Source organism: Acipenser ruthenus, chromosome 26, assembly GCF_902713425.1.
Source record: "Acipenser ruthenus chromosome 26, fAciRut3.2 maternal haplotype, whole genome shotgun sequence".
NCBI classification, from domain to species: domain Eukaryota; kingdom Metazoa; phylum Chordata; class Actinopteri; order Acipenseriformes; family Acipenseridae; genus Acipenser; species Acipenser ruthenus.
Window position 1 is genome coordinate 4,265,674 of NC_081214.1, and position 23,533 is coordinate 4,289,206.

General features: G+C 40.0%; 1 protein-coding gene across 3 annotated transcripts in view; it reads left to right on the plus strand.

The window, feature by feature from the left end:
* The window catches only part of LOC117963254 (S-adenosyl-L-methionine-dependent tRNA 4-demethylwyosine synthase TYW1-like), a 57,803-nt gene extending 36,089 nt beyond the window's left edge, over nucleotides 1–21,714 (plus strand). For all 3 annotated transcript variants that reach the window (XM_059001437.1, XM_059001438.1, XM_059001439.1), the window contains 4 exons: nucleotides 263–398; nucleotides 8,282–8,392; nucleotides 14,533–14,700; nucleotides 19,742–21,714. In XM_059001437.1, coding sequence (XP_058857420.1) covers nucleotides 263–398; nucleotides 8,282–8,392; nucleotides 14,533–14,700; nucleotides 19,742–19,963 — 637 coding nt within the window. In that variant the 3' untranslated portion in view covers nucleotides 19,964–21,714. The remainder of the gene's footprint in view (nucleotides 1–262; nucleotides 399–8,281; nucleotides 8,393–14,532; nucleotides 14,701–19,741) is intronic.
* Nucleotides 21,715–23,533: the final 1,819 nt, after the last annotated feature.

The window sequence follows — 23,533 nt, forward strand, 5'->3', positions numbered from 1 at the left end:
TGTGTTGGACATGATTTATAATGAGATGTAAATAGATAACTGGGGATGGAAGGGGCCAGAGATTTGGATTGAAATGCTGTCTCTGAAGTGCACTGGTGTTTGCTGGATTAAGGTGGGTTGATAGCAATCCCCTTTAGTTTACTGATTTTTACATGTTAAAATGCCTGGTGCTTTGGAAGGAGGCAGATTCCAAGGTGCAAATGAATGTGGCTGGAATTACAGCAAGCCCAGTAATAAATCTCCCCCTCTGTCCTCCCCGCAGGACCCTTGAGCCTGTAACACAGCTGTATGTCAGCGTGGATGCCAGCACCAAAGACAGCCTGAAGAAAATTGACCGGCCGCTCTTCAAGGATTTTTGGCAGCGCTTTCTGGACAGTTTGAAAGCCTTGGGGGACAAGGTATGGTAGCTTACTGTTTCAGAAGCTAGATACAGATATGTATTTCCACGGCATACACAGTAATGTGGATTACCTGTGCCTGTTCTTGATTTCTACATCTGCTATAATCATTAACACCTTTCACATTATATTTTCTTGTAATGGGCTTTAAGCTTAGCTAGCAATGCAGTCCAGTGACTGAAAGATGTATATGCAAGCATTGATTTTAAAAGTAAGGAGAAACCGAATTTTTGGACTGATCTGCGGCAGTCACCCCAGCTTCGCATGGGTCAGTATCAGTAAAGCAGCCATCGCCATTGGCACTTTGTAGTGAAATGTTTCTGGATGCCTAATGGCAGCCAGCATTGTCTTATCTTGAAAAACGTTCCCCTGTTCCATTAGGTGCCTGTGGTTTCTACAACGGGCCAGTCTCCGTGGACTGCTCAGTCACCCATGTTAAAGGCCAGGAGTTCCTTTTTATAATATGCTTTTTGCCTTCAGTATGTCTTAACCAATGCGTCTGTAAATAAAGGGTATGTCCTCAGAATATGGTGCTGCCCCAGTTTATGATTCAATGCACTTTAATACCAGGTATTCAGGTGACCATGGCCTCTCTTCTTCACTTGATCTTATTTCCCAGCTGCCCGCGTCCTGATTTATTTCTGGAGTTTAGCTGTTTATTGAGTTACCTACTGTGATTAGAAAATGTGATTTCAAAGGGGCATTCCTCACTGTCATGAATTCAGAGGAAAGGGGCCAGGGTCACCCTTGAAGACTGCACCTTCAGAGTCACAAAAAAGGCAATGTAGATTAAATACTACCTTTCATAGGAACGAGAGGAGGCCATTCGGCCCATCGCTGTATGGCTGATTCTTAAGAGCAAGTTCATCCCAGAACCGGCCAATAAATCATCAATCAGTGCATCATTTAATCTGGCCTTCAGGGATGCTTTGCAGTTTTCCTAACTGGCATCAGTAAATAACTTTAACCCAATTGTCATTGATATAAAAATCAGCGTTAGCAGTCTCGATGGATGCTATTTATGAAATCGGGAAACAAGCATCAGGGTCTATTTTAATGATTTAAACAGTGGTGAATCTCAATACCACCACTCGTAGTCCTGTATTAATCCAGCTACTATTTACTGACTTATTTAAATCACTTCCCAAAATAAAAAATACAGTGAATTCTATATTTTAAGGCCACTTAGCTGAAGCTTTTTACCATACAGTAATACTTGTTCGGGGAGACAGGATTAAATACATTTGTAATGTTCTCCCTCTTCCTGAGAAGAAGACAAACGTCTAGAAGTGTATAAGTGTGCATAGTAATATGTATAGTAATATGTATCTGTGACATTAGGTGCTGGTCTCACCTTGTTTAAACAGACATCTATCGATTTAATTATTCACTGAAATACTGCCACCTTTGAAAGAATTTCACTAACAGGCTTGAAGCCCCATAATCAACTGGATATTCAACAGTGAGGTTCTGCTTTGGATTAGTTTTTATTATGCTTTTCATGCGCTGGTGCAAATAGCATCATCTGACACCGCAGGGTTCATCCAGGTCTGCATTGCCATTCGCCATTAGAAATATTATTTGTGGCTTTTTGGGTACGATTTCCACCTGTTTCTGCAAAGAGGTTATTTTCTCATGAATCTCTGGAGTTTACGCTCTGCTAATCAAAGCAGATGGCGAAAGAAATTGTGATTTACAAGATGTTGAAGAATGATTGTGGAGAGGAATGAAGCAGAGCAGTAACTATTGGTAATTGTGTTTCATTAGATCATCTGTCTCAGCGTCACAATGGGCACTGCTGTGCAAACGCTGATCATTCATAAGTTTCATTTTATTTTTATTTAGAACTTAAAAGCAAATAGCCATAGTTGGGGAAAGCCAAGATATCCAAACAGTCTTTACAATGATTAGAAAGGATCAAACCACCACCAAAAGCCATCTTTCCTAATTTGCGCTGATGCAGTGTGGTGTCACAACCTGAAAAGGGGCTACTGTTAGTATTAGTGCCTGTTTCAAATTAATTTCAGGGAATAACAGCCCTAGTAAATTGGTGGTTAGAATGCATCATCAAGGGGATCCACTCTCTTCAAGGCTCAGCCTGTAAAGGTATGCCTAGTTTAACCCTTTGTCGCAGTGTTTGCTGAATTAACCTTCCCTATAGTTAAACTGACATGTTAACGGTTTGCGTTTTTTGTTTTTATCATGCTGTTGATCAATTGACTTATTAAATGTGTTGCAGTTGAGGGACTGTTTTAAACCTGCTACAATTGGGTGGCAGTCTATTTATTATTATTTTATTTCTTAACAGACACCCTTATCCAGGGCGACTTACAATTGTTACAAGATATCACATTATTTTTACATACAATTACATTATTTTTTACACATTATTTTTACATACAATTACCCATTTATACAGTTGGGTTTTTATTGGAGCAATCTAGGTAAAGTACCTTGCTCAAGGGTACAGCAGCAACGTCCCCCACCAGGGGGATTGAACCCACGACCCTCCGGTCAAGAGTCCAAAGCCCTAACCACTACTGCACACTGCTGCCCTACCTCTGCAGTGTACCAAGTCTAATGAAGCTCACAGTAATGTCTGCTATGCACTGCATCTTAGTTAGCCCTGTTCTAAGTCATTTTTGCATCCACAGTGCATGCCTCCATTACAACAAAACAAATTGAAGGAACAGCCACTGTATTGCTTGCTGTCTAGACCAAATGGGCACCGTGTTTTATTATTGCATTTCTTGGCTCACAATAACTGATTTTCACGCTCGCAAATCAACCTGTGTTCATCAATCTCTGCACAGCCCGAGGTCTGTCAGATGCTTAATAAAAAAATAAAACTGAGGTCATTCAAATGGCCTGACAGCCCGAAGACCTTCTGATAACTGCTTCACACGACAATGAAAAAAAAATGGATGAATTCTGAAGCTGTGAGAGGACCCAACAGAGGATACTGCCGAAGGCGATTTGCATTCCTCTCGCTCCACAGAGAGCACTGTCTATTCATAATTTAGATATTCTTCTAGCTGTTCAATAAAATCAGACAAAATCCAAAGTCTGAAACGTATATTGGTCCCTTCTTGAGCATGCATATACAGAGAAATATTTTTTTTAAATCCTAATACCATTGTCAGTGCCTAGCAAAACGCAAAAGAATCTGTCTGCCGCTATGAAGCAATATACAGCTATGGCCAAAAGTTTTGCATCACCTAGAATTTTAGAACTGACCTCATAAAAAAATAAACTATATGAACAGAATTTAGATCTTTTATTTAACATCATGTAATCAAAGAAACTACAAAAAGAGATTGCAAAAGTTTACCGAAAGCCATAATAGTAGTGCAGTGTTTAACTTTAGATTTAGAAATGTCACATTTTTCAATTTGTCAGTTTTTCGGTAAGTGTATGGGAAAACTACAAAGCGGTGTGTAATTCAATGTGTTAACGTAACATTATTCAGCAGGTTTCATTCGACTTTATGAATCAAAATTAGCTAATTCTATAGTGTGAATGGCCTAAGATCGTCTTTCAAGGTAAAGTAAGAAAGTGTTTTGTTTGAATGAAATGTTTTGGTTTCCCATCCAAACTGGTTTGCTCTTCAGTTTTATCTTGCCCTGAAATATCAAGCGGCAGAATCTGAACTGTACATTCCTGTTGACGGAAATTCTCAGATTTTACAGACTTTTTTTTTTGTAATTCAGTGTCTTACACAATTTATTTTACATAAAAAAATACACAGATATAGGAAGAAAATATATATACAGAAAATATCAATTGTTAATGCACTCATTATTAGAAGTAACCAACACCAAGCAAGCTGAAGTGATGGCATTCTGGTTAAATATGCTTAAAAGACAGCTACCTGAAGCAGCTTTGATGTGTTTGTCCACTCATTCTAAAACTTTCAGCCATGCGGAGAAAGCGTGTGGAACGTTTGATTGATGGCACAGTTATATAGAGATAAGATGCTGCTTGCCAGGGCAGACTGTGCTGTCAGCACCTTGTGATGTGTAATCAGTGGGTATGGAAGGCCGGGTGATTTTCTTTACAGTCTCCTCGAGAAAATCAGTGAATGACAGCTGACTAGAACAAACTGCTAGAGCTTGTCTGATTAGGGGAAAAGTTATTTCAAGGAGAATAGTAATCCATTTAGGCACCTTGTGTTCACAGAAGAGTGATGCATCCCACTTCTTCCTTGACTCAAAATCTTTCATATTAAGGTCAGAGGTAAGTGTATTTTTGTCTTGACTGCAGCTGGATTCTGCAGTGATTAAACTCAAGTGAACCAAGATATAAGATACCATCTCAAACCACACTATGCAATATGCTGTTGTGTATGGTCTTTAGACGCTTGGGGGTCTTGCTGTATTTAAAGCTGTCTGTTTTTATTTTTTTTATTACAAGTGCAATTGCGTTTTAGGTTAAATCGGAATCGCTTATATCAGTCAGGGGGACGTTTTTCATATTAAGTGCGCTCTGGATGCATCCGCTAATTGTGCCTGCTTTCCTAGATCCTGCAGAGGAGAGCTGGACCCTGCTGGGTTGACAGCGCCGGGCCTCCTTATCCGATCGCTCTCCTGCTGTCCCTTCTCATCCCAGCTCATTCTCTCGGTCCCGCCCTCCTTCCTGTACTCGCTGACGGGTTCCTCGTTCTGTTTTTGTGTTCCATACCTTTCCACATTTCTGCTCACCTGCACTTCACTTTCCCTGCCTAATGGTACATAAAATAATCATTGCAGGCTGTTTTTACGGATAGACACGTCTAGGGGTGAATTTCATTAGTTACTAAAACAAAAGCTGTGTATTTCATAGTTAGTATTTTTACCTAGATTCCTTTGGGGGGGGGGGGGGGGGGGGGACTTGATGTAGACAATTCTAGATTGCAGCTCATATTTACGTACTTGTACCTGTGATTTAAGGCTTTATCTTGGCTTACCTGTATTTGATCAAACTTTGAATGGACATTTTGTTACTTTTTTAAACATCTATAGATCACGCCACAGTAAACGGAGTTCAGGGTCACTCGTGTGTCTGTTAAGTTTATTTTTTTTTTCCCCTGACCTCTCTCTAGAATCTCTCTTGTAAGAATCTATCCCGGCAACCGGAAAACGCTGGTCCTGATCCCTGCTGGCCGTCCAGTTAACGTGTTTCTGTTTCAGAAGCACACTTTTGAAAGGTCAAAGCTGGAAATCGTACCAGTCTAGTACCAAATGACAGCATGCTGCATAGTGATGCGTACATTTGAGGAAGCTTTTGACCAGGCCATTTTTATAACAAAAACTTTTTTTAATAAGTTGGTTAGTAAAGTAGGTTGTATTTATGGCCCCATAAACAAACAAAAAGCAATACAATAATTAGTTTACCATGATTCCTGTAGTCTCTATGACCATGGCATTAGTTGGACATTGCATATAGAAGCTGTTCTACACCAATGCAAGTGTTCAGTGTTGTTTAGAACTCATGTGGATCTGTGATGTGCCCTAGGAACCAGATCTACAAGAAAACAAATTGCATGCTTAATGCTTTATTAAACAAATAACAAAAACAAGAAGCCAGGAATAGGCAATTAACAAATGGCTCGGTTTAACTGTGATCTTTGCTCTAGCGCTGTCTGTACCCCCCACAGTAATATCTAGAAGAACTCCACCTTAACCAACTGCCTGCAGAAAATATCCTTCACGCTGGCATTTACCCTGTTTCTCCTCACACCGCATACTGCACAGCTGTAGCCTGTAGTGAAATGAGAGCCTCTACAACAGTAGCAGTCCTAAAAATCAGCGAACATATTCCCTTCTCCATTCAGTAATCCTCTCTCCCCACCGCTCCCTGAACTAATCGCTGTGCACGGGCTCAGCTCTCCTGCAGACTAGCGGGAGGCTGCTCCAATAGCCTTGTGACACAGCAGGACCCGGTTCCAAGAATTCATCTTCCTTTCTCCGCTTCTTCACCTGCAAGGACTTTTTTTTTTTTTTTTTTAAGCCTGCAGTTGTTTTTCATTTGCATTCTGGCAATGAATCATTCAGCTACGGGGAGGGGGAGATAACTGTATATTTGTTCCACCGGTTTCATTCTGAAAAAGCGCTCAGGAGGTCAGCCTGATGGGGCGCCACTTTTAGATTAAAATCAGTCTCTATGGATTTGTGCTTCCCGCTACGTCGGTCTTGTCATTTGTCTTACGCATTCTAAGGCTGTGTTTTGCAGTGTATAACACGGAACGGATGAGGGTTTATTTTCCTGTTTTCACTTGGCATATCTGTGCCATACATGGCAGGTGTGTATAAATGATGCACACGGTCTAGTCTTTGTGTATACCTAGTTCAATTGTAACTTCAGTAAAACATTGTAACAAAGTGATTGTTTTTGGGATGCAACAATAGATACCTGTAGAAATGGATCGGTCTCTGGTTTTGTGAGAAGTCATCACACTACTGCATCAGTCTTGTGTCCTGAGAAGGTACTCAGACATGATCAGACAGTACTTTGTTCTCAGTGGGCTGTATCCAGTGGACGGAGCGTGTAGAAATACTGACCCTTCGTTGCCTCATTTCTGTTGCACAAGCTCATTAGCTGCTGCTGAACAGTTTCCTCCAGGGATTGCTTCATCACCACTGACGGCCAGAATCTCAGCAGAAATGTTCACCTTCCATCTCCTGCTAAATGCCAAAATGCACTTGCCGTAATAGCATAGATGCACTGCACAGCTGCTGTGTGTTCATGTTTTAATGTGTTTGTTTTGGAAGGAATTTGATTATGTCTGTGCTTTCATTAACTGCACACAGCGTCTGCTGATTGATGCGACTAGGGGTTCATCTTCGTTTAGCTACCTGGGCCTCAGGACCTCTCCTAAAAATGAGATGCTCCATCTGAGAGGTTTGATTTATTTATTTTTTTTCTGGTGCTTGGAACATGCTCGTTATACAAATAAATGCCTGGTGGAAACCGAGTATTCCATCGAGGGAGGAAGCGCGTCCGTTATCAGTGTATCTGGGGAGAAGCTGTCCATTCCACTGCACGGCCCCTTCTTGAGTTGTGTACCCCGAATGCAGCAAAGCATTACAGACGTGTAGCGAGCAAGGTTTTACTGACTGCTGTCCCTGACTCAAGATGATGGGAGCAGCAAATGGATGGGAATTCCTTTAATGGTGCAGAGTTTTGACCACTGTGTTGTCCCTTTTCATCATTTTAGACAGTAGAGAGATTTAAAAATGTAACTTTAAAGAATTCCTTTTTAAAGTGGTGTGTTGTTCGTTTTTGCTATATTTATTAGTAGCTCGAAGTAAGTCCAGTCAGTGCGGTTTAGTTTATTAAAGAAAATTTCATTTTTTTCCCCCCCTTTTAGTTTACTGAGATATGAATCACAGTAGAAAGGCTGTATGCCCTGTGGGTGTCTGAGGGATCTGCTGTTTGACAGACTGCAGGGAATAGCAGTCAGTGACTGAACGCAGAGACTGGTTGGATGTTGATAGGAAACGACTAGAGCTGTGAGAATTGTGCGTTTTAAATACAGAAAGTCTGTATCACAGGCTTAATGAGAAGGGACAGCTTCAGATATGGGTGTTCTGCCTCCTAAGTGTAAGGTACAACAGTTATTTATTGGAAAGCACTGAGTAATGATGAGATTTCTCATGTGAGCAGCAGTCGAGATTACCCACAGACAAAACCTTAGATCACACAGGTGATACATTTGGTTATCACTGTTATTTCTTTATTGGTCTCCTGAAATCTACTGTTTAAAACGTTTATTTTTGTTTTTATTCTGAGCCATTCTTCAACCTGGGAAATTACTCTGTAAATGTAAGACCACTGCAAAACGTACACAAATAAATTAAATGTTTGAGTTGTATTGTTGTAATCAGATGTTTTATTTATTTCAGCAACAGCGCACCGTGTACAGACTGACTCTGGTTAAGGCCTGGAATGTTGATGAGCTGAGAGCCTACTCAGAACTAGTAACTCTTGGCAGACCGGACTTCATAGAGGTTAAGGTAGGTCTTTTACATTTTATAGTGCATAGTTGATCATGTGATATGTCACAGTGAGTCGTCTACTTTGAATCACATGATACGTATTCCACAAAGGTTCCAATTATTATGAAATGTTTACCTAGATGTCTCTGTCTCTCTCTCTTTCTATGTCACACTTTTTGGGAGAGAAGCTGGGCTTTTCATGATGTAATCTGCCACCACTGCAGAACATCGACTTTGCTATTATTTACCGTTTACTATTCCAATATTGTTTCTCTCCAGCGGGCGGCTGTGGTTTTGGCTTGTATTCCTCGCATAGTTCCTGCAATGTGCTCACGCAGGCTGGCACCCCGTCACAGGTTGCCTGTGAACCTCCACTTCATATTAAAAACCGGTCAATGTTGCTCGCACTTCAAATCACTTTCCAGTGGTTTTCAGTCATACACACCTAAACTTCAGTATTGCTCTTGATATTGAAAAATAAAAATGAAATATTTACAGACTTCAGTAAAATAAAAACAGACAATGCACCTGATCAACACAGGTATTGGTAATGCTCAAGATTGTGGTGGTCATTTTAAACCGATCAAATGAATAGCTCAGTAGTTCAAATAATTTCAGATGCCACGAAGGGGTACACGGTTTACAAAAACCCAAAATAGCACGCTCTTGTTTTTCTTTGCAGATCTTATTGATTGGCAGTTTTATGCTAGTGGGGAAAGCATTAAAAAAAAAAAAAAACAGACTTGAAAATATTATAGTCTTTTCAAATCATTTATGCGAACTTAACAAAATTCACAGTAAGTTTCTTCTTATGATAGACTCGCATGGGGTTATTATTTAATTTTAGTAGCATTTTTAAAAAGCCTGATTGTAGCAAAGTGGTTTGTAGTGCGCAGGTGCAGTGGTGATATGGTGCTCAGGATAAACAGACATAAGACAGTTCACGGTAAAACAGCTCTTTATTTGGCTGGGTTGCGTGCCGAGATCCCTTAAATAATAAGCATGGGCTCTACACAGCAATGTGTATCGCTCCGTGCAAAACAATGGGTTCGGTCCCGAAATAATACAACACGGTATATAATACACACACACACACACACACACAAAACACGGTCACACGTCCACAGTAAGTGCTCTTAGTGTAGATGGTGAGATACAGGGAATGTGCACAGGAGGGATGTGAAGCCCAGGTTTGGAAACTGGCCCCTTAGCAACAGCTCCTGGATAGTTTAGCCGTCTAACAATGACACATGCAACAGGACAAAGCAAACAACTCGCACACTCACGGTTAGTACACAAGTTTTTCCTCGTATGTCTTTGCATAACCATAACACAAGGAACAGATCGCTCGACTACATCCCCTGATATACCTTCAGTCACACCCCCTTTGGTAGTGAGTGCAATCATGTCTCCTCCAATCTGTGACAGACACACCGCAGTAAGGCGCTGACTTCTAGTATTGTGGCTTCGCCCCCTTTTTGGATGGCTGACTTCCGACTGACCCTGGAATGAACTGTCAAACCATCCAGTCCGGGGCACACTGTTCTGTTATACCGTGCCCTCACAGGTCGGGAGGGAGACTGTTGACTCGGATTCATTCGCTCTCTGTCACACTGATTCAATCGAAGATTCCACTGTTTCGCCAGAAACTTTTTAATATATAGACCCTTTTGGATGTCATACAAATGTTTATCTGTCTTTGATTTCTAATAGAGAGATTAGATGTGTGTGTGCTGTGGTTGGTTATGAATTTATTGCAGGCGTAAATGCCTTTGCAGTCGATGAGATAAAAACGAGATCAGCTATCGGATCAGAGAGATGTAATAAACGTCTGAAGATGCAGTGGGGATGTTCAGCCTTTGTTTGAATTTCTTCCAACATTTTTGAGTTAATTTAGCAAGTAAATATTATTCCCTAGTTTAGGGTATTATGTTGTAAGGCCTGTTTATACAATATAGATCTAATATTAAGCCTGTGACGCACAGATCTCTCACTGCTGTTAATTCTCATTGTGAAGCAGTTTAAATAGTAGTACCCATGTCACTGAAGCTGTCAGCAAGGGTTTTTTATTTATTTTTTTAACACAAGGTAGGCGTAAAGTTCCAGTTCAGAACTGTTGAATAGACTGCTTTTCTTGTTGTTGCAATTACATTCATCAGTTGTTACAGAGGTTGTGACATGTCACTATTGACATGCATGGCAGTACTGAATCGTGAGTATTGGAATGAGAAGGCTATCCTTTTATTTGAATGTCATTCAAGAATGACACACAAGATTCCTGACTCTCTACTAGGTGTAATAAGGGTTTACACGTAGATGCTTAAAACACATCTTTACTGTACTGACGCATTGGGGGCTGTGTTCAGGTGTTGGTGTGCAGCCAAATAGATTGGACGTAGTTTTCCCTCATTCCAGATTTGCAGATTGAGTTGTGACTTAATACAGTTTGCTATTAAGCATTTTGGGTTACCTTAAATGTGTTGCATCTTAACTTGAAGAGTTTATTTTACTGTTCAACACAAGCAATAGCTTTCCTTAAAAGTCTGTTCTTCAGGAAACCAAAAAACTATTTCCACTTACACCCAAAGAGATCCTGACTGCTAGTGTTTGTATAGTTTAATCTAATAAATGGTGTCCGACGACGAGGGGACTTGATTTTGGTTTTAAAAAATGAATTCACTTAGGAAGACTCAACAAATGTTTCGCAATTACCGTAATGCATGTTGGCTGCAAAGTGGATCCTTTCTGCTCGTTTTTCTAACGCCATGTGTATGTCAGACATGGAGAAAGTCTGCCAACAATGCAGCTATTCACAGTCTTAGTGTTTGCAGAAACCTCCTAGATCAACTTGTCTGTCTGTCTCGTGTCCTCTGCAAAGGATAAAAACAACATATTATCATTTATTCCTGTGGTGCTTTTGATAGGCGCTGAGTGAGCACTCTTTCTCCTATTCATTTTTTCTTCGATGTCATACGTCTATATTAGAAATGAGAGAGAAGGGGTTACCAGTATATATCCATCAATAACACAGTCAATATTACCTACAAAGGCAAGCTGTGTAATCAGGTATGTTGAAAACGTAGGTTACTATGAAACATTATCTGTAGGGCATAGTGTCTCAGCTGAAAAAGGACAAGGAAAAAGGACAACAGATTGCATAGTCCACATCGCATCACCGCAGTGCCGATGAATGCAGTTCTACGATGTTTATGGCTAAAATCCATTGCGTTATAAAATGGGACTTGATTCATAACTGCAAATATGAATTCGGTGCCAAGTAATTTTAGTGTTAATTTAATGACCCATCCCGACTGGACCTCTGGTTCTTCATAGGTCTCAACCCAGTCTTAGCTGGATGGTAATAAACTGATCAATAAACAGAAAAGTGTAACCTCAAACTAACCTTTAATCTATCAAACATAAGGAGTAGTCTATCAAGCTTGGGAGAATTACTGTTGGGGAATAACCTGTATGTAACTCTTTTTATACTTAAAAACTGTAAATTCATTCTTCATCCCCAGTTTGTAATGGCGATCTCAAGCCTTAGAGAAAGCAGTGCAGTTGTAATGGAGATTGTGGATTGAAAGAATGTTCGACAGGAGAGTTCCTCTGATGCAGTCTCTAATCTTTACAGGCGATTGGTTACCTTTTAATTCCTTCACCAAATTAAAAGGTGGGGGGGACACAAATGTTCTACATCCATCAAACTATAGAATCAGAAGCCAGTGGGTATTGATTAGAAGCCAGCACACCTTGTTGTATACCAAAATGCTTTATTTGTGCCTGGCCTTGTTTCCCCAGTGCGCCACGCTTAAGTGTTCATCCTGAGAACTCCAATAAGAAAGGGCAAGCATATGGCTTTCAGTCTATCTAGGTCACCCCTGCTTGTGAAATGCTAACCTTTTTGCTGGCAGCAGTTGGCAATATTGAGAAACCCTGTCCTGTAACCGGCAGTACTCCTCTTTTTATTTTCTTAACATTTTGAAAACCGTGCTTCACTGAAGGCATCTCTTCACGCACAATCGGTTTGTCTTTTAGAAGTTCTTTATAATTAAATATTTTTGCAGGAATTTTTTGTTGGATGGGTGAGAAAGATCAGCAACGTGATCCCCATACTAATGAGTAACTTGCAATTGAAAACCTATTTATTTAGCCTTGTCTTTCCCCTTTCCCAATTGTTTTTTTTTTAAATGTACCGTGTATTGATGTTTTTTTGCATTGACAAGACGTCATGAAATGCTGTTGTGTTGAGATCACTATGCAGGGCATCTGAGCTTGAGTGCACATTTTGGACAATTCCATCACAGTGCCTCAACTGGTTATTGCCTCCCAAGGGAAAAACTGCATTTCCCATTGCCCCATAGCCTGCAGCATTTGAATGCTAAAACCACTGTGCCTGCTTTAGATTCACCGGGTTAATGCACTGGCACACCAGTTTATCCAGCCACCGTGGCGGTTATTGACGAGGTCATTATTTCTGGCTAATTAGTAAGTATGTTGCTGTTGCAACGGCTGACGTGAAGATGGAGCGCTTGAACGGTGAACAAGCCACAAATAAGTCCTAGCTGTGTGATGCATTTTCTAAAGCTTTAACTAAAGGTCTGTTGAAATTGGAACGCAACATCATAATTAACTTTTATATTTGATGTTGGAAATTGAATGCAGCCGTTCTGCTGGCCTCATTGATTTGTAAAGAGACTGCTGTTTGGGTGCTGCTAATTCACCTGGGCTGGGGTGAGGGAACCCTGTGCCCCTACTCCTCAATTCTGGAGCACTGTTCGGCACTGTAATAAAAAGATGCTAGCTGTTTTCTTTCCATGCTCGTGACTGTCTACATCTACACACTGAGAATAGTTTGTGTACCAAGGCTGTGTAACCCGATCCTGTAACCATGCATTCCTGTTTATTACAGGATGTAATCCTCTTTGAAATCACCGATCCAGTGATTTATTAGTTGGTATTTAGATCCATCACTGCTTAGATCAATTGAATACACCTATTTTATCTTTCGAAAGAGTATTTATACATGCATGTTACATGTCCCTGGGTCTTTACCGAACTATACAGCAATTCATTTCAAATTCGAATGCTTGGACTGGTGAATATTTTATTTAGTGGCCATAGACAATCCCAAGGCTTACGAGAAGTGCTCCAGGATAATGTTCTTGCAAGAGGGTTTGTTACACATTCAGAATATGGCTATGCTTAAAATAACATTTCATTATTTAAACTACCGTGAAAATCTCTGATGTGATGCACAAACGTTACCACATTAAATATTTACAGTGCTGTGCCAAAATGTAAATTTTCATAAAATATTGGGAAAGGATTAAACTGTACGTGTAGGAATCCATTCAAATGCATCACTGATGCATTTTACTAAAGCTGTTAATAATTATTGACATTACTGTAAGCAGTTTGCCATATTAATATCACATACGGTTTTGGAGGGTTTGTGTTTTTGCATTCGTTATGTGTTGCATTACCACTTTTTTTTTCACCTAATTCATTATGAATTATAAAAGGATCTTTTAATTGAGTTGTTAGCAAAACATTTTCAACTAATTGCTCATCGTTTGTTAGACCATGGATTAAAGGACACACTTCCACAAACACATACTTTATCATTCATACAGCATTATTTCAAATGGAATAGTATTTAGTATTTTTACAGTGTTGCATTGTACATGTGCTTCTGCTGTGCCTTACAGCTGTCCTGCTCCAGTGAGGGGGGTGTGATTCGCCAGATATTTTGGTTGCAAATATTTATGGCTTTACAGTACAATATTTTTGAAGTTCATACCGCAGGGTTTTTTTTCTTTTTTTTTGTAGGGTGTTTTGTAAATAATTTTCCGTTAGGTCACAGAATCGACGTTCAGCAGTTTTTTCATTCAGCCATTTTATCTTGTTGTTTAGGAGAGGAGGTGGAAGGCATTCCTTTGAAAAGGGGCAGTGATGTAAACCAATCACATGACAGACTGAGACTATTGCCCGGTGGTGTGAGGATGTTTTAACCAATCACCATAATTTCTAAGCACTGATGTATATAGTTGACCCCAGCAGTAGAATATACTGCATAAGTTAGTTGGTAACAGTACAAAGTAACATAATAAGCATTTAAAGTGAGTTCTAATGCCATTTCATTTCCCTTTCACTAGGGTGTAACTTACTGTGGTGAAAGTTCAGCCAGTAGCTTGACCATGGCTAATGTCCCGTGGCACGAGGAGGTCATCCACTTTGTACAACAGCTTGCTGACCAGCTACCCGACTACGAGATCGCCTCCGAGCACGAGCACTCAAACTGCCTCCTGATTGCGCACAAGAAGGTAAGAGCTCTCTCTAAAACCCCTCATACTGTTACGTATTCAAATACATACAAATAAACCACTTCAATACGTGGCTCAATACAATACTCACAGAACACCCTCCCATCTAAAACCATCCAGGGGGATGAAGCAGCATTTCTAGAGCTCTTGTAATAATATAATCCGTTTCCTTCTCGAAGGACTGTTGTTGAGTTTGTATATTGAACACTTACTGATGTTCGATTTAATGCGTGGGAACCAAAACTACTTAAATTATTAATGAATTATGCTTAATTGAGCCATCGGTTCTAGACGGCAGATAAATTAATCATTTTAAATAATTACACAGTTCTGTGGCATAGAACAGGATTTGTAACTCTGGTCTCATTTATAATGCAAATCTCTAAGGGGGGCAGTTCTGGGGGTATTTTCAATTGATTTTAATCAATTTTCTGTTGCACTGTATTTAAATACATGAAAATAAAACATTGGTTTGTATTGCCACAAAAACAAGTGAAGATCCAAACTACTATAAGTGCAATAAAAGCGGTGACCAGTCTTGTTGAAGTAATGGATTTTAAAGCTTTGGCAGGGCCAGCTTGCGTTTTTGCACACTTTGAAAGTCAGCAATGCATTAAACAGACATGGCATGCAATGTTCAAGATATAGGCGTTCTTCAAACCCCTAGTTTAAATGATCTTAATAGTGGCAGTCTTAATTGTCCTGTACTGATGTGGCTTGGGACTGAACATATTGAAGTACCCTCTAACTGGGAATAGTGTATCTGGACTATTGATGCAAGAATCTACCAAGCAACTGGTGCCCACCCAGTCACAATAATCTGCCCTGAATTTGCTTATTTTGTTACTGTTGCCCAATTCATTTTTCATGTAGAATAGCAATTACTGACTGGCAGGGAATAACCAGCTCTCAGCAGATGAAGGTGCCTAGACTGCTAATGATGTCTCCAGTGAATTACAGATTGTCCGTAGACCCCCGCCTCACTCAGGTGTGACTGCTTTAACAGTAGCTGTAGGTGGAGATGGAATTGGTACATTGTCTCTGGCTTTGTCTGACTGCCCTCAAGAACAGGATGTCAGGTTACTGGCCACTGAGGATTTTCATTCTGAGAGAAATTCCCATCAAAGCGGCTTAGCCTCAGAGTGCACACCCACCCTGTACAGTTTTAAAGTATTTGCTCAACAGAATTGTTGCACTCGCGCAATGTGCTGTGTTATAATAACTTACTGCTAGGAGTTGTTTTTAAAAAGGTGTGTTCCTATGGGACTAAAAGTGCTGCAAAGCATGCACAACTTTACAAAATGTGAAAAGATCAAAGGAGAAGTATGCTGCTTTTAAAATAAGTCAGGGGTAGAAATATTTTATAATATGTACCATATGATCCCATTATAGGTGATTGCAGAGGAAATTGAAAAATAACTGTTAATAAATGTTGGCCAGTAGACCAGCAGGAACTCAATTTATTGGACAAAGAAAAATGAGTTAACTTTATCTTGCTGTATTTAATTTAAGTATTGCAGCTACTGTATTACCTGAAAAGTCATAATTCTGCCACCTGAGAGCCCTACAGAACAGGTCACAAGGACACACTTCCATCTCCAGTGAATGTATTTGATGCAGCTGAAATTTCTTTTATTTTATTACACGGCAGCCAAGGGTTCCATTCTTTTTCTATAGGAACGTGTTTGTGACTCTGATTAATGCTGTTCTCTCAAACACATTTTGCAGTAGCTTTTGTCCTGAAAGAAATGATAAAAAAAAAATGCCTTCAGCTGGAGTTCTGTGTTTCCTGTCAAAAGTATTACAAAGCTATTGTCCATTTTAGTACACTGTGATCTGTCATAGACGGGCTCAACTCTGGTACACTGTCAATATTTCATCTTATTGGTTTGTCTTCCTTCCTTCCTTCGGGAGTCCTGGCTTTCTTCCCCTGTCTGGTCATTGCTCCCCTGGTTTAATTTACACAGGGTATGGAAGCGCTGTGCTGTGCGTACCTGGTAATCTTTTTAAGCTTGTTTTTTTTTTTTTTTTTTTACACCCACCACAGCAACATCCAAGTAACTTATGGGTTCTCCTGTGCTTTGATCTTCATGATCCCTCCTTTTATACACATTGTATTATATCACAACCAGATATTGGGCTTTCAAAAGCTCCAAGGAGCTTAAATCTTTCTGGTGTGGTTTTACAAGGACACCAGTGGGGTTTAAAGGCCAGCGTGTTTAAAGCTACAAAAGGTTGACTATTGCAGAACACTGTAGCTTTTGCATACTTGTCATTCATTAACACATTCAGGTCCATTTTAAAGGGGTGCAGCTCATGAAATAATTCCACCAACTTTCCCTGTCGTGGTCTTCCATTCTCTATGTAGTTGTGACAAGTTTTGAAAGAAGCACATGTTACAGCAAAAGCATACTGTTTTACTTTCAGGTAGTCTGTTGCACATCCTGGGTTATTTAACTGTATTATTAAATTAATCTTTCAGGGAACACTGATTTTACCCATACCCAAAAGTTTCTACAGCAACATAGACCCCAGGTGCCTTTACCAGTCATTGGCCAATGGGGATGTTTTTGTATATCTTGGACACTAAAATGGAATACATATGACATAAATGTCAACTTCTTCAAGGCCACATGAACATATTTTGCAGCCTGCAAGCTGACAATTATAGCGAGAGGGTTACATGACATCAAGGTGTAAACAATTCTGTTTACAAAGAAAATTTCCGCTAGACCTAATGCTAAAGTAATCCCAAACAGCTTTTTCTTTTTTTTTTTTTTTTTTAATTAAAAGTTTTATGGTTTGTGAGGATCTTGCATTGGTTTGAATCAAATGATACTGAATATTGGAGCAATGTAACCCGGATACACTCGGAACGATTGCAAACACCACTAAAGATGATGTGAAAAAAGCAGTTAAGTGACATTTGATGCTTCTTGCTCCTTAATATCGGCTCGCTATATATACTGTGAGCTTGTCCAATTCCAAGTGAAGTCATGTTAGCCCTGGTTTGCAGCAGATTGCAGGTAGCATAAGGACGCTGAAATGACTCCCTCCTAATTGCAGCTATGATTTCAGATGTTGGATAGAGCATTTGCTCTCACCTTTTTGTGCACAGTTTGGAACTGATTAAACTTGCTTGAGGCTCATAACTCAATGACCTGCAGTTGTAGTCCCTGTGGAAGTGCATTGATTTTTGTCAGTCCTCAGAGGCAGGCAGTGGCTGCACTGTACAGACAAAGGGGTACTGTCTGCACTAAAGCTGCTTTCATTAGTTAATGCTGTTGTTCTTTTAAAAAAGGAAAACGTTTTGCTTTATTTATTGAAACCTGAAACTGTAGTGAATTAAAGTGGAAGGGGTTGTGGCCAGGAAGTGACATTATAAAAGGCACTAATTTATTGGGCCAATCATATTAGTGGTGTGAAGGCTGTCATAAAATGAAATACAATAGGGAGGAATTGAGATTAGGCTTGGAAAAAAAAAATGGATGCCGGAATCTTTTCTTCCAGTGCAGAGATGAAGCCTGCTCTGCTTATGCTGTGTCATTGTTGATAGATCACGCCTCTGTTGCATGCAAATTGTGAGCGAAATATAATCAATGCAACTAATGTGTTTATCTCCATGTCTTTTCACAAGTGTATTAAGAGGGCAATACGTCTTTGCTTTGAGGAGCTCAGTCTTGTCTAAAACAGATCTTTATCAATGCAAGGCAGGTTGAAAAGTGGTACCAACGAGTTGCATTTATTGTTAATGTTGTATGGATTACAGACTGCACTAGCTTAACTTTGTCAGGACTTCAGCATACTGAAGCAGAGAGAGTGCCATAGCAGGTTTCTGCTCTGCTGCAGTGTGAAGTGAGCATTCCATAATGTTTACACAGGTAATTCTCTCACACTTCTGGAGTTGTGGCAGCTTTAGTTTTCACACCAGCATTGATAAATTGCTTAAGAAATGGGAGCAGAGCCCAGAGCAGTGTTTTAGAGAACTAGCTGGAGCGTGGACTGTCTGATTCGAAGGGTTGCCAGTACCGCTCTCCGCCTTCCTAGTCCATCAGACTTCCAGGCTGCCTTGGTTGTGGGTACTGTACCTCGAAGTAGCGGTAGACATGGTCTTTTTTTTTTATGGTTGGTTTAGCTTACATTGAAGGTATTGCATAATCCAGACTACAGGGATATAGTGAATTGCTTGAAACTACTGCATGTAGAATGGATACAAGTTACTCCACATACTTTGAATACAAGTCATGATGGCAAACTTTTCCATGATCCAGCCACCTGTTATTTATAATGCATGTTCGGATAAATTAAAAGCCAGCATTGAGATATCAGTGGATGCAGACCTTGCTATAGAGCACTTTAAAGGGATGGAAGTAAGACTCCCGTTGCACAGCAGTTTAATCCATTCCTGTGAGTTTAGTAAAACACACCTGAGCTTGTTACTTCTCCATCCCTGCTTTAATGGCTGTTTTCATTAGAAGTAAAATTATGTTTAAAAGCCTAAAGGATTGGCAATAAATGGAGAGTCTGGCTAATCAATTTACTTCATCTAAATTGCGATTTTAAACATCAACAGCGTTTAGCGGTCTATTTCATCTAGACGGAGCCTAGTGAAGTCTGTGCCTCCTTGTCATTCTCTGGTAGTTGCTGGAAATCAAAGAATGGAGACTTGGAGAGGTATAGGTTTTGTGCTGAAGCATTATTTTCTTTTAATTGCAGATTGTTTCTTTTAGGAGCCCCTGACACCAGGGACCAGTAATCTGTTCATAGAGCTTGTACTGTTCATAGTTCTTACTCTGTAGCTGTATTGGCACTTACATCCAGGAAAAAATGTACAATCATAAAAATCATTACAGTAAATGATTCAGTGTTTTTTTTTTTTTTTTTACAGCACACTGAAAGTATTGTTTTTTAAAAGTTTTATTGTTTGGATGTTTGTTTTATATAAAAGCTTTTGAGGCTCAACTTCAGTTCTTGCCATTTGAATGTCGTTTAATTCACCAAACATTAAAATGCGTGTGTTACTTGTTCTGTTTTCTTGTAGTTTAAAGTGGATGGCGAGTGGAGAACATGGATAGACTACGAGAGGTTCCAGGAGCTGATGAAGGAGTATGAGGAGAGCGAGGGTGCCAGGGTCTTCTCTGCAGCAGACTACATGGCCAGGACTCCGCAGTGGGCATTGTTCGGTGCCAAGGGGAGGGGCTTCGATCCAGCAGATACCCGCTTCCATCGGAAAAACAAATCAAAGGACATCTCCGGCTGCTGATGTCCACTTTGTTGATCTGCCTCTCTGCTGCAAACAGAATTTAAGCTGTCCACAAAAACACACATTTTTTTATGTCTCTGGTTTTATTGCATGATATTGAACAGTTGTTATACCAACACTAAATTAGCTTTAGGATGTGGTTATGAATGGATAACGATATTCACATTTTGCTCAAGGCATTTTTCTGATGCAGTTTGGAAATGTTGCAAGCAGGTGTGGATATTGCAGCAGCTATTTGCAAACAAGGGAGCTGCTATTCCAGGTTCTCTTTTGTTTTGAACTGCTCAACAGTCCGGTGGGTTTTAGCAACAGTTCACGGCACCGCAATGATGATTTGAGAACAATTATTTTGCTTTGGAACCTGATTCTTTGCTTCAGAAATTCAGTCCTCAGTGACCTTGCAATGGAGACCAAATCCACTAAAGGCAAGATGTTCCCTCAAAATGTAATCTGTATTTTTAACTTTTTATAGGGAAACTTGTTAGAGATATAGTCACCTTTTATTGTCTTAGCTAGACAGTACTATGCAGTTTCCAACCTGGACTTATGGCCAGTGCATCTCTTTGGTTGTACAGTGCTGTTTCTGTTCATTTAATGTTTTGGATAGTGAAATTCAATCTGAGTGTATTTTTTGGAGCCCACAAGCTTTCATTCCCCCGTTTAGTTTTGTTGCATTTGTTGCTTTTTTTTTTAAAAAACATTAGAATTGCTTCATTTCACCGTCCAGATATGCTCGATCTAAATAATTTGTTTCTGCTGTTTTTATTTTCGGAGGAGACAGGAACGTCATTTAGTGCCACATCAGTGTGGAAAGGACTACGAATATACAGTTCCACTTCAGGTAATTTCTGACACATTTCCAACTGCATTACGTAACCATTCTCTGAAACTCACTCTCATCTATTCTACCACCACCAGAGCTCAATTCAAACTCGGGTTGCTAGAGTGTAAACTAGTTTCAACATTGCAACCCGGTTTGATCATCTGCTGTTGACAACCTTGCTGCAATGAACGCTTCTAAAGAGATCTTTAATGAGCTGATTAACCCAGCGTGAGGTTCAGGTGCAGTTATCGTATTAAATTGTACGGAAGCTGCTAGCACTTGAATACTTAAGAAAGGGATGCTCATGGATGGTACCATTGCACATCAGCCTCTTGAAATGGCCATTTAGTCAGTCTGCTTAATTACAGCATCCCTGCTGAATCCCACCCTATTAAGAGATGTAAGACCCCTTGATTTTGAAACGGGAGTAATTGATCCATCTTTGTTGGGTGTTCTTTGGTTAATGTCAGGTGAAGAGAGAGTACAGGGCTGCATTTATTTGAACGGCTTTTATTAGTACAGAAGTGGATGCGAGCTAGAAAACTAAAACGGTATCAATGCTGCAGATCACATCCATTAGGATCACCTGTTTAAAAAATACAATAAAATAAAAAGAAAGTCTCCATTGTGTGAGCTGCAATACCTGCCTTAATCTGCGAGGTTCCATTAGTATATGGAGCAGAATTTGAGATCTGTTTACTGCAGACCTGTATTAAAACTGCATGGAGACAGGAGGGGAGGTCATTTTAAATAAACACACACTGTTTAGCTTTAGGGGAAAAGTGAGCTCACTGATACTGCTGAAGAAACTCCCATATGTGTTTTTTTATAAATACTTTTTTTGTCTTTTTCTTGTGTTTTTTGATAATGTTACAATGTGTCAACTAGGAACAGGTTTTAACAGTGAATAAAGGAGCTTGTGCATGTGTATCTGTTTCTGTTTGTTCATTCTGTTCTGATTAATTCAAAGGATTTGAATGGTAACGCTGGGCAAGGCAAAGAGCATGTGGAGGATGCAGATATGAAGGCCCGGGGGGGGGGGGGGGGGAGGGTGAGCAGCCTTCCACATTGATGCTCATTTCCCAGGCGGTTGTGTCACAGTTGAAAGGCGCACTGTTCATTTATTCTGAAGGTAATTGTGTTTTAATAATCCCTTTGACTGATAAAAGCAGTGTTTTACAAGCAAGTGTTGCCTAGTTACTAATACAGTAATCCGTTGCCTATCCGACTGCGGTGGGACCAGAGTAAGGGCGGAGATGTAAAAAGGCGGATGAGTGAATCCTGTTTTAAATACCATTATACACAGCTGTAACAATTACTAAATTCACACAATTACTGTTTTGAGATTCAGCTTTTATTAAGGAGCTCCCCAACATTCCTTGTTTAGAAAGATACAGGTCAATAATAAACTAACGTTGCTGAAGAGATTGATCATGGCGGACATGTGACCGTACTGCTTTTTATCGGCTCACAATTCCCAGAGGGCCTCGTAGTGTTGTGGCCTAATGTGCTACTTTTCAATTTGAACTACAATTGTTTTTATTTTTTAACCCTTTGACACTGATAGCTCAGCAGTTCATCACGGCTAACATTTGGAATTCTCTGACTCCTAAGTGGATACATGTAGTTCTAGTTTAATGTGCTGTCCTGCCTAAATTGAGGGAAACTCATGAGATCAGCTACACTGGACTGAATGTCCCAACACTGATACTTCAGTCCTTCTCTGAAAAGACAGCAAGTGACTTGATTTGCCTTGAGCTGCTCCTAAGACTTTCTCCTATTTAATGGGTTTGTGTGGTTTACCATGCCTGCCATTAGTTTTACTACAATCATCTTGGGTGATGTCTTAAACACAACTTAGAAAATACTGGCAGACAAGAAAAGCAATTACTCGTTCCCTCGCAGAAGTCATCCTATTAGTGGTTCAAAGACTAAATAATAGCCTTTTATTGATCCATGCTGTGCTACTGATAGGCTTTCACGCCCCACAAAATGTGCCTTCAGTTACAGATCGAGAGCCACCGCTGAGTTGCAACAGCGTACCTGGAGAAACTAAAACAAAACAGCAAGTGATTTACAAGATTGCTTTCCTGAATTTGCGAATGGCTCTGGGTAAACACTGCAGGACCATGGCTTTGGTTTAAAAGAAGGTAACAAAGAAAACGCATTTGATTTCAGATTCAGGCTCAGACTCAACAATAAAGGAGGCCCATTCACCCACACTGCTATGATGTTCACAGTACAAATCTAGGTTAATGTACCCTCCCTCTTGCAATTTAAATCAATAGGCACCTCAGGGGTTTCTTTACTAAAGCCAGATATCTTGGCATTTCTCTCTCTGGCACATCAATACGGTTTTAATTAGTCTGTTGTGTGTGTTTTTGTTTAACAGGGATAGAAAAGCAGACCAGTGTCAAAGATAATTTAGTCCATCAACGTTCTAAGGTTGAGTGTACAAAATGACTGTCATTGTCATAATATACTGTTGTTCCAAAACTGGGCAAAGGACTTTTGAAAACCCTGTTAACCAACAGAGAGAGCTGCTGCAACCATCTCTCCACCCACAGCAATGTGCTCACTGAATGTGGCTGGAATAAAAAGTCATACTTTTGAAAACAATCTGTGTCCTGCTACAAGGAAATGCAGACTGTTTTAGGACAGATTTTTGAACTTTGTAAAACCAGCATTTCCAAACTGCTTAAGTAGCCATGGGCCCTAATTAATGAAACCGTGTAGATAAAAATCCC